The sequence below is a fragment of the Gallinula chloropus genome (genome assembly GCF_964237585.1).
Source record: "Gallinula chloropus genome assembly, chromosome: Z".
NCBI lineage: Eukaryota > Metazoa > Chordata > Aves > Gruiformes > Rallidae > Gallinula > Gallinula chloropus.
In genome coordinates, this window is record NC_140089.1 from 25,815,158 (window position 1) to 25,832,430 (window position 17,273).

Sequence of the window (17,273 nt, forward strand, 5' to 3'; positions counted from 1 at the left end):
ACTTTCAGATTTCAGATATCCCCTTCTCTTTGACAGCTCATGCATTTTTTTAAGTTACTGGGTAAAACGTTCTTTTCTGTATTTTCCTACATTTCTCTTCTACAGTACTGCTAAGGTAACAATGCCATTATGAGGCTATGGCATCCATTCTGAACTCAAATGAAATCTAAGCTGACAAAGATGACAAAGGTTAGAGAGATAGATGCAGGTCCTCAGCCAAGTACTGTGGAATATGAGGCAGTGTGCTAAAATGACAAATTGGGGAATCTACAGGCTTGCTTGAATAAATGAACAAAGAATTCTGTTTTCTGCAATTACCCATTTGGAGGAAAGCTGGCAAGTTATCTATTACTACAATAAAGGAAATTTTCATTTGTTCACTCCAGGACTCAGCACTAATGCTGTTTACATGCAGTTATCCCACACGCTCCCCTCCAAGATTACTACAGTGCTTTGAAACTGTTCTTTTCTATAGTAATTTTATATTTTGATGTGTCTGCTAAAATGTAAAATCTTTTCCACAAATAAAACTGAATCAGTTTAACTGAAATTAATATTCTATTTAGTTATGCAAGTTTGAATAAACATATTAGCAGTGGTTTATAGCATTATTCTAAGTGAATTCTTCACTGACTAGATAGTGACTTACTGATAAAACACACAAACGTGAAGTTGATCTATATGGCAGGATCCAAAGTTGTTTTTTTTTTTCTGTTCTTCTAAAGAATGTAAGTCAAATTACTTTAATGGTCATTTACATATAACCTAGTTTATCTTGTCCTACTGGGGAAGTACAAAAGACTGCTTTTGGAAGTGGAGCTGTCCTCAGCTGTGACTCATCATCATTTAAAAAGGTTTTTCACAGTCCCTGGACTGTGAAGTACAGAAACAATGTCAATTTTTTGTTGTTGTTGCTTTGTTTGCTTGGACTCTATGAATATAGTCCTGACCTTACAACTACTTTATGGATAATTAAAAAAGATCAGACCTGTCAGCAAGTAACTGGAAAACTACTGAGAAGAAAAGCACCTTAACTAACACAGTTCCTGCGCTCAGCTAAGTTGTAAGGGTGGTAAATTAAACTGCTTAATGACTGTGAATTTACCCAAGCTGCTAATACAGAATGGAACCATAGAGGAACAGTACTAACAATGCCAGATTTCAAATCCCAGTGAATTAAAGATTTTTAAGTATATTCAATTTTTCAGGACTGTATGTACCGTTATTAATATTCATACTTAGAAAAATTCCAAAAGATGATATCTGCAAAAAGCCATTTTGTTTTAGACATATCCCTCTCCTTTGGCAAGAAAAGGAGCCCTGACAACCATTCAGACAAATCAGATACTTTCAGTCTTCTGTAAACACTAGTTGCTTCCCCCTCCCCTTTTTAAATAGCATGAGATTACTTGTACTCACTTTTTTTTGTCTATCAAGCAAAAGCCAGAACGTATGAAAACTATAATGACAGTTAAATATATGGAACTGCCAGCAGCAGTACACGAGGTCTGCTCACCGGCCAGTACCAGCTGGAAGAGTAAGCCCACAAAATGTTTTGAAATGTATTGCACCTTTTAAAAGTAACCCGAAGTCTACATTTAAAGAGACTTCAAAGAAAAGCTACCCTATTAACCCATTTTTTGTAAGACATCTTCATGCCTGATCCTTTTCAGCTGATAACTATAGTTGGCCATGTGTGAAGAGCCATCCCTATCAATGCACACACAGGCTTCACTGTGTGTTTCTTTCAATGTTTGCACATAAAAGCAAAACTGAACTATCTTTCAGTTTAGTTGGGTTTTATTTTGCTTATCTTGTTTACCACTTTATTTACAACATCTGAGTATAAAACCAGGTTTAACTGCACAAATATATCAAGTCTTCCCTATTTCAGGCAGTAACTGAACATCTATCTTAACACCATACAGGATGGGAATAATGCACACTGAATGACTCAGAACTATTCTTTTTAATCAAATTAGCAGTATTTCAGAATTAGAATATTCCTGACAACATTTGTAATCATGTTTTTAGCCCGATATTCTAAAAACTTAACATACAATTGCACTCTAAACTGAAAGTGATTTTTGAAGTTCAATCCAGTGTTGCACACCTTTTTAATTATTACTGATTTAAAAGGACAGGAAAAAAGGCAAGAGATACTAAAAGCACATCCACCACTCAAACACAACAAAAACATGAGATGTCAAAACAGTGGGGGGAATGGGACAGCAGGGGAGGGGAATGACAGCAGAATACTGTTTTTTTAATGCATATACAGAAAGCAGAAACTTAAATTCAAGGTCTTACATGATCTCTCTATCTATATGAGCTTTAGAGTGCCTTAATTCTCTCAACACACACAGTATAACACTCATAGAGACAAAGAGCTGTGGAAGAGTCTCTTCATTCCTATACATTTTTGCGAATTACACCACTATGTAATCAAACTTGGCAGGAGACCTTATGATTGCCTGAAGTGCCAAGCAATTGCTCTGGCTGCTCAACCTTAAAACCAGGTCCAAATGATAACAGCAATGACAGCACTGCTGAGTGAGGTGAAATACTGGGGCAACTCATCTTTTATCCTTGTACAAAGTGGAAAGCATTTGTTATGCGAAATGCTGTTGTTCATTTTCTTTTCCAACAATGTTATTTCCTAAAAGATATTCACTTGGTGCCACCATGCTCAAGAGCTGTCACTTGCTGTAAGCACAGACTGAAGTCTACTAAGGTTTTAGTGCAAGCCCACTGTCAGATCAGCTAATGTTACCGGATTTTATGCTCAGAAAGAATGCTGCATGAAATAATGCCAGAAACTATATATAATCTCACCAGCTCAATGTCACCCCAATTCTAATAAAATAATAAATTTATATATATATATATATAAAAAATAGATATTTATAAAAAAAAAGCAAAGCCACTTTTATTCAATTCTCCAACCACTTTGGATTCTGGTAGAATATTTAGAGTGGCAAATACAATGCAAAAATTTTACTTGCTGTGAAATCATAGAATGGTGTGGCTTGGAAGGGATCCCAAGGATCATAGAGCTCCAACCCCCCTGCCACAGGCAGGGCCACCAACCTCCAGGCCTGGAGCTACACAAGGTTGCCCAGGGCCCCATCCAACCTGGCTTTGAACACCTACAAGGATGGGGCATCCACCACCTCTCTGGGCAGCCTGTTCCAGCACCTCACCACTCTCTCTGTAAAAAAAAAAAAATTCCCCCTAATATCCAATTTAAACTTTCCTTCCTTTAGCTTTAATCCATTCCCCCTTGTCCTGCCAAATCATACCAGCAAACTTAAATATACAAATCAAGTAAAATACAACACGATGCCACTGCTGCTTCTCTACTATTTAAATAAGTTCACTGATATTTTAAATGCCCGTGTTTTGCAAGATGTTAAATGACTTTTATGACTACATTTTTTTGTTCACATGAACTTGAAGAGAGTTATTTGCAAATGTCTAACTGCATTAGCTGCACCGTCATGAGAGAGAAGCATTTCCCAAAACTCATCATTTGATTCAATCTGTAATAACCAACTCAGCTCATGGGGCTTTTGTCCATTTGCACATTAGAATTTATCAAATGACCGAGACAGATTAAATGCCTTCAAAATTACTTTTGTTTTTCGTAGTATTTTTAGAGGATTGATCCACTGCACCACCCCCTGCACACATACTCTACTACCCATATCCTTCCACTTCCACCCCGTGTCACAATCCTGATGTGCCCCAGGACTGAGATCATCTCTTCCGTCCAGAAAGGTATGTGGTGGTGGTGGGGTGGCACCACAAAAACATCCTGCACATGCAAAATTCAATTAAGGGAATTAATTTGAGAAGGAAGATGAAAGTTTACATCAGGATGGCGGGGGCAGAGGGGGGAGGGGGGAGAGGGAAAAACCCAAATGCATAGAACGTTTCTTTCCTACGCTAACCATGACTACAATTTTCCCTTAAAACACTTAAAATGTTGAAAGACTTACAGAATGAGAAAGAAGTATTGAAATTAAATAGACAGCAAGCATACACTGGAAAGAAAATACTGGATGAATTCACACAGCACAAGTTACAGAAGCCCAGAATTTAGCATCTATTCCAAAAGTATTTATACAGGTGAGGAATGTTTCTGATTAATTAGCTGCTCTTCTCCTTATTTGTTCAACAAACAACATATTGGTTGAAAAACATTGAAAAATAGTATTTTCATGAGTTGGAAGTACAATCTTTAGCAATTTAGCCTCCAAAGAGGCATTCAGTATCAACGGATGACTACTAGGCAGCAAAAAAAGGCAGCTACTGGTCTGCAAACCTGCCCCAAAGAATTCTTCAGGTGAACAGCCTTTGCATGTGAGACTATGCAGCTCATTTCACCCTCATACTAGCTCAGCTAGCTATTATCACATATGGTAAGATTGCTTGTACAGGCAGTTAAATAGAGCAGAAACAAAGACTTGAGGAAAAAAGTAGAAAACACGTATGGCTACTCAAAGAACAAACCAGTGTGTCACCATGACCTGTCCATTTCTATCACACCTGTTGTTGCACAGAATGAGATGAATATAAAGCTAAAATAGGCCTTCACCAGGAAGAGGGATATGTGCAAATGCCTGTGTGGTAAATCATTTGGAAGAGGACCTGACTTTCAAAGTGTCAGATCCTATGCTGTGACTAGAGCTTCAACATTCTCCTTTATTAAAAAGGTGTGATGTGGAATTTCTACAGCTGGGCAATTCATTACTGTGCACAGCTAGCTTGCAGTGAGTTTAAATCTGTGTTTCAGAATACCAAGCCTAACTCAGCTACGCTGAAAGCAAAATACAGACTTATTACTGAATCAAAATATTTTGGTAGGTTGTACTGAATGTAACTGGATTTTGAGCACTGTCTGTCCAGTATGCAACAGAGCTACGTGAGAGCTGTATCTCAGAGCTCTCAGGGAATTCTCTCCTATTAGCCCAGCTGCCTGCAGGCAGCGGTTCTGATGGTAAATGGGGTCGTGCAATTTCCAAACACGCAACTCGTACTGAGACCTCGACTCATTCAAGGAGACGCAGACTGGCTAAGAAATGCAGCTGAAGGAAGAGGATGGGCTTTTAGTTTTAATACTGTAAAACACTCCACTGTTTTTAATTAAGTATATTCTCTGGGGGGAAAAAAGTATCCTGCAGACTGCATTTCTGTGAAGAAGTAACTTTTAAGTGACCTGACCCTCTGCAGGTCATTAATATGTATTTGTTTAAAGACTTAATTTGAAGAGGTGAATTAGAAGATAACAGTATTTTATACAAGATTATATTTTTATCCTTATTGTGAGCCTTGGTACATGCTAAATTTAGAAGAGGTTTTTTGTAGAGCAGGTAAAATTGTACCACATGTTGTACAAACCAGCTGACAAAATCAGGGTGGCATTGCCTATCTTAAAGCTGGGATTTCCTTAATCTTCAAATGTGCAAATGAAAAACATTTTACATTTTTTTTCAGTGGTGTGTTTTTCATCTAAAGAGAAAAAAATTGAAAATAAACTGAACTGTGTAAATCACTATTTTTTGGTACTTTCAGTCATACCATTTGTTAGTGCCATGAGCAAAGAACAGATCTGGGGGTCAGATTCATCTGAAACAACACTGAAAACAGATACAAAGAATTTCACAGAAATTTCTTTAATTTATACTTTTGATTAATTGCTTCCCTTTCATAGCTTTCTTCTCAAAAGCAGAAAACTTACTGCACAAACTCCTTGTTTGCTACTGCACCTTGACCTGTTCTTCAAAGCACTTGTAGTTCCTTCTACATTTGCCTTTGTGTGCTGTAATTTATGTTCCTGCTTAAAGCTCCCCTAAAGCTGCCCACAACAGAATTGAGTGAAGTATCAAAGAAATCAAGACAAAGCCTCCACTGTGTGCCAGACAAAGCATGTATCAAAACAAGCTTTAAAAAAATTGAAGTTTAGAGAAGAAAAACAAGGTCTTTGAAGTCAGCAGAGCATACAGTACCATACAAATAACTCCTAAGAACCAGGAGTACAAAGAATAAAGAAACCCAAACCAACCACCCTTAACTTTGGCCACATCATCCAGAACATTGAAAAATCAGTCAGACAAAATGAAGTTGACTCATTAGAGTTGGCTGGAAGATGCATGGAAACAACGCCAAGACAAGGGCAGATTCAACACAGGCACCACTTTCTGCAGTACACTACTTGCATGGCAACGAGCAAATGAAGACCATGCTAGAAGGTTCTCATCAGCTGGTGACACACAGTCTGTGTTCAACTGCTGCTAGTAACAAGTGAAAAAAGAGGTTTCTTTTAGTACCACCTGTATCCAGGTAAAGAGGATTCTTCTCAAGAAAGCTGTAAGCCAGGTATGCACAGGCCTCAACAGGATGATGCAACAAAACCAAATGCCAGAACCAAGGGATACGTTAAGAAATGGAACATGTCTGCAGCCTCAGAGCAGCAAAAGTGTTGACACATCACAGGATGATCATGGTTTGCAGCTGCTTCATACTTGTAAAGAAACTACAGGATCCTAGTGAAAATTGAAATGATTTAAATTCTCTGGACCTTTATAATCTAATGACTGTAATAATCTAACAACTCTGGCTTCCTTAAAAAAACCCAAACCTACAACAAAACCCACCACCCAAACTCTACCAGTTTTTAACGTGACAAAGGTATCCTAGTGCCACCTCATACAGAATTTTAAAATTTAAATCACTACACGTTTTATTCCCAATTGTCACAAAGTACAAGTTTTCACTAAAAATGCTTTCCTGCAGTTATTTGCTGAAGTGTTCTCCAGGAACATAAAAACTCATGCACCAGGGACTGTGCTACTTTTCCTGGTAGCCAGAGCCTCGTGGTGGGTCTGCTTAAACATTCTTGTTAACACTTTCTGTTGAGCTCCCAAAGACGACCAAGAAGTTTTTAAACAGCACAAAAAGCTAAACTATGAACCACAACAATCAGATAACCATTTAATTAAAAATATTAACCAATCAAATGAGAAAAAGTTCCTTGAAGAGTCACTGCAACTGCTGACTTGAGTCTCAGTAGAACCACCCCACTGCCTACTCCACCCTTGCAGGGCAGATGTGAAGCGCAGCGTGCTACCTGGTCCGAGAAAAGGCTCCCCACGCCTGGCAAGGCAGAGGTCTCCATTTCCTACTCTATCACATGGTGTTTGGATTTATTCTTCAGGCTGCCACTGTCACCTTCCATCCTTCACCCCACTCCAGTCCCCTCCACCCCTCAAACCTCTGAATGACCCTTCCCTCTCCTTCACAATGGTTCAGAGCTCTAGAAGGGGAGGGGAGTTCGTCCTCAGATAACAGAACTGAGAACAAATGCTGTCCATCACACTGAGACAGGCCAAATGCTCATCCACACCAACATCCCACCTTGAGGAACCTTTGAGGATACATTGACAAAACCAAACCCATCATTCATTTCTTTTCTATGTTCTCACCCCTCTTTGCAGCTGGCCTTGACTTTCAGACTTCCTAAAAGCACTTCTCCAGTGGTACTACCTCCTGATCAATTCTCCTGTTATCCAAATGCTCCCATGGCAAAGACTTAGGATTTAAAAGAAACTCTGCTTTGCTTGTTTTCTGCTTGCTATCTGAGAATGCTATTTGACGTCCCTTAGTTCTAGGATTGGAGGAAACTAAAAACTTGCTACTAAATTTTCTCATGGTATTTATGATCTTTTAGAGCTCAACAACCTTCTTTCTATCCCATGTCCCACCCCTCCCTCTCTCTCTGAAAAGTCCCATTCTATTCAATCATGACACCTGAGGAATCTTTTTTTGTGGTTTTTTTGGTACATCTATACTAATTTTCCTAGATACTTCCTGAAGAAGTTCATCAGGATAGGACATACTATTCAACTTCTGGATGCACCATATGTCCATCCTGACATAATTACAGCTTTTTTTTGTTTCCCTATCTACACACAGAAATTCCTAGTATCAGAAAGACTTTTTGGATATAATCTAAGCACCAACCTAACAACTTATAAAAAAAAATGACATTTCAGATATTTAGATATTTACAGTACCTCTAAGCCCACCTACTATGTTGCTGCCATGCTAATTCAAAACCCCTCATTTTTTATATAAAGGTAAGGCTGTCATGACTCTCTTATGCTTCAAAGCAGTGAATTTTACTTGCTGTGATTCAATCCAATCAATACCAGGAGATTCTTTTGCAGGTCTTCATACTGTTTCTATCACATCATCAAACTTCTACATCTAACTCTTTTTTTTCCAGATAACTTAAGAATATATTGAAAGAACACAGGCATCCGAATACTCTATCTGACAATCACAAGTGGTCTTTATAACCGGGAGGACTTAAAACATGTGAAGTATTTTGCAGAAAAATTACATGCAGACACAGAAATTTGGTAAGCAGTGCAGATGTTTGTCTGGTGGAAAAGCAAAAAAAAAAAAAAAGCCAAAACCAACCCCCAATGCAATCACTGAGCTTTTTTCAGTTTGCATTTCAGTACCATTATGTTTATCAGACCACAAATAAAGCAAGATAGGTTAAGGAATCAAGTGGAAACACGCTGGTGAAGAATCTGATGAACTAGGGGGTACCTAACTAACAGACAATGTCTTAAGCAATAAGGCTGACATACTGTGGGTTATACAGAAGAGAAGCTTTGACTAAGACATAGTAGCTGAATTTGCTGCAGGGAGGGAACCACCTATAGAGGAACTTCGGGATCCACACCACACAAGAATTTATCATCTGACTAACTGATGAAGACTTTGACAGAAGGGTGTCCTGGTTACAGCTGAGATGGAGTTAATTCTAGTAGCTGGTACCGCTGGTTTTGGATTTAGTACAAGAATGATGGTGATAACACACTGCTGCTTTCAGTTGTTTCTAGGTAGTTGTGTCTACACGAACCCACCTTCCCACACCCTGCCAGGTACAGAAGAAGCTGGGAGGGCACAGCCAAAGGGATGTTCCAAAACACGGAACATCTTGCTCTCTACATATAACTGGGCAACCTAGCTGGGTGGAGCCACTGCTGCTCAGAAACAGACTGGGCAACAGGGTTTGGTTTTTTCCTTCTTCCTGTATGTGGTAAACAATTACATTTGTGCATCACTGGCTTTATATTATTATTATTATAAAAAAATACTATTCTCCTCCCTTGTTGTTCCATTAAACTGTCATTACCTGAGACCACAAGGGTTTTTTTCCTACTCTCCTCCCTATCCTGACAGGGTGGGTGAGGGGGTGTCAGGTGGAGAGTTGAGAGTTCAGGAAGTGAGTGACCTGCTGTGTGGTGCCTAGCTGGCAGCTGGGGTTAAACTACAACAAAAGGAATTAATCTGCATGACTACAAATTACAGTTTTAAGTATCTAGATTTCGTGATCACTCTAGTGAATGACCTCTCCTTTTTCTTAGGTTGCACTCTGCTCTTTCTTTAAAGCCAAAGGGTCACACCTCAATCTTCTCAACTACTGGAGAGGGTGGAACAGGTTATACCTCACACCTCAGCAATTCCATGCTCAAGTTGCTTTCAAAGGCTGGTGAATCTAATTTATTTCTGACCTTTTACTATGTTTTATCCCTTTGTTATAAAAGTTTTATTGCTGACAGGGCTAGTGAGATGTTCTCTGCATAGAAGAGAAATGCCATAAGCTCCAAACAAGCAATTACTTTGGAAATATCATAACATTGGTTTGGTCCATGAAGCAACTACAACCCACTGTGTTTTGTCTGAATTGACCTCTTAGCAGAAATAACAACACAGCAGGTAGCTGACATCACCTGAAAACCAGCTTTCCATTGGCTGTTTTGAAAATGATGCTAATACTCTAATGCATAACAGGATGCACAAAGAAATCCCAATCATAATAAATTCAAGGCTCAAATGCAAACTTCTCAAATTATACTGCAGCTTGCTTGCAATGTGCAGCCTATACACAGATCTGTGTAATTCAGAAATTACAATGTGTAGCCCATTTCAGAGCAAAAATTTATTTATATTAAAATATAAATTAATAATTAAATTAATATTAAATTAAAATACAAGCATTTCTTTTCAGTGTACTGGATGTTTTGCTTTCATACCCTAACATAATTTTTCAGGGTTTTTTTTTTATTATTTCTACATGCTTTGGTGAAACATTTTACTGTGCACAATGTCAACTAAAACCCCTTTCTCTGAAAATAAAAGGAAAAAGGCAAGATGAAGCTAAAAACACTCCATTTGGAAAGAGTTTGGAAATTCCTGTTCTCTGATATAGTAAGTATCCTCAGCAAGCAGTGTAATTTAGAAGAAAAAGCATTCAGATTTTTGAAGATGGCACTGCAAACATGGATATCCATTAAATGTACCTATCACCTCCTCGAGGAACCTCATATGCAGATAGATACACATTATATATGTATATAGCACAAGACAAAATTGTTAAGCTGTATGTATCAGCGGTCTTTGTGAACGTGTTAGGCTTCAAGATCTAATTCACAAGCACACACAGCTTACCATGATACTTGAACAAAAATTCTCATGTCAGTTACAAAAATATCTCCTAGCACCTTCTGTGCTTACAATGAGAATCACTAAACACTGACAATCAGAGACAGCTGATCAGAATACAGTAGGTTTTCAAGGTTAAATATCAAGAAATGGTGGCTAAGCAGGTTATATGACCATGAAATGGGGTTTGGTGAGTTAAAAGATGTGATCAGTTGCTTACCTGATCAGGGAGATATCTAATAAAAAGTCACACATTACAGAAGAGAATCCCTCAGCAGCCATTTTAAAGCAACCCTTAAAATTTAGGTAAGGGGGATAAAGGGTAGTAATAGTATCTGACATACTATGTTGCTACAAGTGTAAACATCTGAAAAAAAAAAGATGTGATTCAGCCACTAGTACCACTAGTATACCTGATGTAAATAATCAGCACTTTTTAAAAAAAAAAGAAACCCCAAAACCTCTTATGGCCTATAAATCACAAAATGCTACTTGCATACAAGGTTGACAAAGAGTTCATGTCCAAAAAGTGTAAAAGAACGTCAAAACATTGCAAGCCAGATAGTTCCTGGAACATTCTGAACATCAATCTTCTGTTTTTATAAACAAATGTATGCTAACAAACTCCAAGCTGGAAGCAGTAAATTTTTCAGATTCTTTCTTTTTCATGAAACAAACCCGCTACTGTAAGTGTTAAATTGCTAAGTTGCTTGTCAGGCTGCTCTTCCTGCTAAGGATTTGTATATTCATCCCTTTAAATAGTCATAAAAATATATTATAGAAAGTTATATTTGTGGATAAAATGATATGCAACTTCATCATGTTTAATTACAAAATCACAGTCTAATAAAATAGAAGCTGTCTCATATTCTCACAAATCCCTCATGACAGAAACAAATGAAAACCAGACACCATGGCATCTTTTTACCTCTAATTCTGCTAATTTGAGTATTAACTAACCAACCTCACAAAACTCGCACAATACAGCAATCCACGTAGAATACTACACTCTGTAAGCATAAATTATTTTGCAACCACATTACATTAACACTGTGCAAATAAAAATCCTCAAACTTGCTTTTTGTTTACACAAAATCCATTCCAATCCAACATAACAGCATCACAAGGTTTATTACCCCGCTGTCTAATTAACAGAAGAAACCCACAAACGACATCCATGTGAAAAATAAACCACTCTGACATGCTCTGGACATCACAGTAACTATGTCTTTTAAACCTGAAATCCTTAAAAGAAACAAGCAAACAAACAAAAAAACCCACAGAAAATTGTTAGAACTAAACCCTTTATATGAGGACAATAATCTTCCAAAAAACCCCTCTATCTTTCACAAAACAAAAAACTCCAAAAAAGGCCCATGAATAAATACCTCATAATTTCCTGAGAATAACAGTTTAACCTTTTTCTTTTTAATTGTATATTTATTTTTGTGTATTATGTATTTGTATATATTTAACTCTGTATATTTGTATATGTCTATATATTTGTGGATATTTAGCGGGTTGGAATATTCTAAACAGACTTCCTACTGTATTATTGATATGTGTGGACACAGCATAGAGGACATTAAATAAGCTGGGAAATCATACATAGAATGCAATTTCAAGTGTACTATATCAAGAGAGAAAATTTTGCCCACAGAGCATCACGTACAATGAAGACAGCTTTCTTAGACAATGTAATACCCATTACGAACTTACTGCAGAACCCTAGCACTCAGAATGAATGTGGAAATCACGCATGGCATTATCTTTTTGCTACTTCCTGAGTACTTGAAGTTAAGTTATATATGCGGATATGAGTTAGCTATGATATTAAAGGAAAAAAAAAAGGCCATCCTTAACAGTAAAAAAAACTATCTTTTACAAGAACCAGGCAGTAAAGTCTTCATTTTCAATGTATGTCTCAAGAATGAAGGTCTTTTTCTAAAAGAAACTCGTCTACATTTACATGCATAAAGGAGTACAGCTGATGCTGGGACTGCTTTTGTCTCTTCATGAATTTTACAAGTTTTCAATTAAAATAAAACTCATTTTTTTTCTAAATTTGTCCATAGTTTGGCGTTTTATGCAGTTACCGTTACTATCTACATCTAGACACTGAAACTGCTTTTATGCATTTGTGGGCCTACATCATTATTTCATTGACCATCAAATAGCGTATTTGCTGATTTAGAGAGAACATTTTATCATACCAAACTGCTGTATTTCATCTGACAGTAAGCCAACAGTAACAACTTAATTTCCCAAGTTAGTCATAATACTCTGAGGGATTTCTTTTGTTTGAACAGTTAAGCCCTAGGACAACACAAATTAAAAAAACAAAGTAGATACTGTTTTTCTAATCACTGTGGCACCCCATTATCACATTTATCTTTGTTTAGCCACCAGGTTGTTTTCTGGTCAGCGAACGTACAATTTTCACTTTTAAATATGAAATTTAGCTTTAACATGAAGCATTTAGGCACTGTCCTTATATAGGTCAGCAGTAGTTTATAATAAATACATGTGCAAGATGAGCTCATGTTAAGCTTTTAATTCCAGCATGATTACCTTACATTTCTGAAATGGAGTGATCATAAAGATGAGGCACACTTACACAACCTTTTAACAATACTACTTCAAATCAATTTCTTTAAAGACACAGTATCATCTTCAAATTGCCTGTCCTAACTACGGCTTTTCTCAATTGATAAAACAGGAGATACAACCAAACACATTACCAGGCCAAAGAATCACTGTGAGATGTTTCTGCACTGTGAGACATTTCTACACTAGCCCACAGATCAACATTCATGGTGCAATAACAGTTATGTTTGCCACAGAACCACAGCTTGTTTTCCCTGCTGCTGCTCCCCCTCTCCCACTTATATTTGGGATTTTACTTGGTGGGAGACGCTGCTAGGCCTCTGTGGCACTTACATGCTCCCAAAGAGTTACTTTTTTCCAAAATATTTTAAGTTTTAACTGCTAATATGGTGGTCAAAGGACTTTCAATTTCCACTGCTCTGGTTCTTCCAACTACTTTTCTTGGAAATATCCCTAATTATGGCACTGGAACCATACAAACCATGCAGTTTCTTTCAATGGAACAAAGCCACTGCATAGTTTCGCCAAAAGCCTGCAAAGATAAAATAACTTCTGCCTAAAGACAATCCTACAACGATCCCCATCAAACTACACCCCCAGGATCAAAGTCACCCCCAGAGTCCAAGATCATTCCCACATCCTCCAGCAGGTTCAAATCAAGTCAAAGCTACATTTCAATCCTCTCCAAGCACGTCTGAAATGAGGGAAAGAAACAGCTTCTTGTTTCGGGTACAGCAGCAAGCACCCCTGAAGAACACAGTTGCTTAGCCTTTCTCCACTGAATGTGAATTTTAAAAAAAAATATATAAAATTAATCTGACTAAACCCTTCACCACCCCCCCACCCCCCAAATGAAAAGAAACATACCGAGTTTGGTATTTGAGTTGGAGTTTTTTTAGGATAAATTCCTCAGATATAGAATGGCATTTCAGGAGAGAAAAAATGCGACATCTACTCTGAGTATGTTCATAAGCACTCCTCTGTGGAGTGCAAAAGAGCCACTTTCCATTTGGTGGTCTGCCAGGTTTGAAGTAAGGACAGAAAGCTGTTCCACATCCCAAATTAATGCCCTAGAGACGAGCTTATACAGCTGGTCTGTCTCTAGGTCAGTGGAAATTTAATTATCTGCACAAAAGCTTTAAAAAAATAAAGAAAAAGGGAAAAGGAACTGTATGGGGACAAAGAACAGAAAATACATTTTCACTCTTCCTTTTTCAAACTATTAGGAAGACCATTTCTCCTGTTCTTCCCTCCCTTATTTTAGACTACAATGACAGGGAGGGAAGAGGAGTTACTGACAAATTTGTGAATTTTTCTGAAGAAAAACAGCATAAATGACAGAACTAGCTTTCAGATACCTAACTGAACAAAGATTTTTTTTTTCCATAGTTGCTAATGCCAACCACTATTTCAAACTGTTGGTGTTAAGGACTATAATTTCCTATCAATTTAGGTAGCAGACCCATTTTCCTTTTATACAGCAGTGGAAAGTATTGAATGTATCTGCAAATTTGTGCAGCTTTCAAGTGGCATAACAGGGAACAGTGCTTCAGAACACAAGAGATTTTTTCTTACAGTGTACGTACAGGTCATAACCTACATGCTGGAGGAAAAGAAATTCAGTTCAAAGTATTTTTAATTGCTATAATAATCAGATTATCATATTTTAAAATAATTTTTAAAAGTAAAGATTACCTACAAAAGAACAGTAAGTCTGTGATACACAGATTTGAAACCAAGGAGATGGGCATACAAATGTTGTTTAACGTTTAGAATGTGCCTACCCTATACAGCAGTATAGTATATACAGAGATACCAACAATTTCTTAGCCATACTGAGGTACCAAAAGCAGTCTGGTTTTGCTGGCTGCCAGCAAAAAGCAGCAGGATTTGTCGGCTTAGGAAAAGCACTACATTAATGCAGCTATAATGCTTGTGAAATTCTGCCTTGTTCAGCGTCATGGATCACACGGATGCAGCTGTGTATCTATTTTCCTACTGAATAAAATCCATCTCCATTCCAGCTGAGCCTAGCATTTCCTCTTGGATAGGTGGCTCTGAAGGCCTACACCTAGCCAACAAACACCAGATGGAGGATCTGGGTGAAATTATAAAGTATGAATTTTGCCCTTAGGAGAGGCTAGAGAACTTGTGATCTTACTTTAAAAGGAACGTTTTCTTTTGGGATGTTAAAACATAATTGTAGTATCCCAATTTTTTTTAAACTTTTCCAAAAACACTGAAAATCTCCATTCTCTCCCGTTTTCCAGAGCTGAATAATACCTGCATTGTCAAATTATGTCAGCAGAGTAGAGTTCCTGCTGGTAAGTACAGCAGTGCCGGAATGGTAGTGCTTACCATGACACACCAGAAAAGAAGCCATGAAAAATGGAAGCTGTTTCTAAAAAACTACTTTCAAATATTTCGATTTTCAAATTTAAAAAAAAAAATAAATCAAATTCTTCACTAAGTAGGTTTGATAGTTTGCCCTCACACAGCCTGGAAAAAGACTTCTGTAGGAATCTAAAACCACACAAAACTTGCTGAGCGACGGCAAGTCCATGACACAAAAGGCAGTAAGAGAAACCCTGATGCACACAAGCAGGGAGCGCTCAATACCTTCATGTTAGACGCTTCCGTTTCCAGTTTTGTTAGGTGATTCGAGTTATCCTCTAGCTCTTGCCGAAGGTTGGAATTCTCCATCTTTAATGCCTCAACTTGCTTTAACAACTGATCATAGGAAGCTGCGGCCATCCTGGGCTACCCTCAGCCCTAAAAAATTAAGAGAAAATACACAATTTAAACATTTTAGGAAAACATCCCCAGTTTAATCTTAAAATTATCTGTCTTCCATTTACCACTCAGCTTTTTGAACAATTAATTTAAATCCATTAAAACAAACTATTAAAGCCTACAACTAATGTTAGTTTAAAGACTTTTTTCAGTGGGCTTCCAATTGATACGCACAATTAAGGAACTGAAAGAAGCTCCTTAACAATTGCATTAGGGATTAGGGTAAACCAGAATACCTGAAAGAAAATCATAGCATCACACAGAAGCATCCCTCCTACTGGAATTTCAATTCTAACATTGCAAAACTACACAGATAATGAACCATATTTGTCTGTCCCCATTTTGGGACAGACAAGAAGAACCATCAACCATGCCTGAAAGATGCTGCCTACTTGTTTTATCAAACAAGAGATAGTCACAGATGTTCAAATATCCTAGGAATAGCACAAACTAAACGAGATCCTGTATGAAAGTCAAACAGTAAATACTGAGGAGTTTTAACAGGGAAAAAAAGCATAAGATGCAGTAGTAATTAAGTCTGTTGTAAAAATACACTTCAATATATAAAAATTGTAACAAATATACTCACAGAATTCCAACACAAGAAGTAGTCATATTACACAGTAGAATAAAAAGGTAGAAGGCTATTCTTGATATCAAGATATCCCATATTATTTTAGGCAATATTGTAACAGTCAGAACACCATCATGATTATTCAGCCATTACAAAGCAGAAAGAAACAAGTATTCCAATTTAAATTATAAAATTCAAATTGTTTCCCACATTCCAAACCAAAACACAAAGTTGTTTTCAACTAGCAATGGACATTGCAAACCATGTTGAAGCTCTTTACAGTGGAAGCTATCAATCTCTTATTCATCATCCATTCAAGTGAATAAAAGGAAGCCTAGCACTTCATAATTGTACAAGTTACCCTTCCAATGTCATCACAAGAATTTCCTAACTATGTGGCCTGTAACTGAAAAGAAAAAATATAATAAGCATACAGGACAACATTCCTTTTCATTATTATGGCAGTAATTCGGAGAAGACACAATTAAAAGCTCTTATTTAGCATTTTCTGTGTACCCTCTACTAAGCCATTGACCTTACTGCTTGTGTAACTCCTTTTGTAATTAAGTTCACTCTTCCAAGCAAATCTGAATTACCCAGTTTACTAAAAAAATAGGTAAAATTATTCAAAAAAGGTTTTGACTCCCCAGTACAAGTTTTAATAATCACAACTTCTAAACTCAACAGAATGTCTTCATTTCTAAACTCAACAAAAAAAGAAAAGCACATCCCAACTAAGACAGGAACAGTACCAGAAGCTGTAGTGCATTTGACA

At 37.3% G+C, this 17,273-nt stretch overlaps 1 protein-coding gene across 7 annotated transcripts in view; it reads right to left on the reverse strand.

The window, feature by feature from the left end:
- Positions 1–15,885, reverse strand: part of APC (APC regulator of WNT signaling pathway) — a gene marked incomplete at its 5' end in the record, with an annotated part of 60,173 nt that extends 44,288 nt beyond the window's left edge. For all 7 annotated transcript variants that reach the window (XM_084278111.1, XM_084278108.1, XM_084278107.1 and 4 more), the window contains one exon: positions 15,751–15,885. In XM_084278111.1, coding sequence (XP_084134237.1) covers positions 15,751–15,885 — 135 coding nt within the window. The remainder of the gene's footprint in view (positions 1–15,750) is intronic.
- Positions 15,886–17,273: the final 1,388 nt, after the last annotated feature.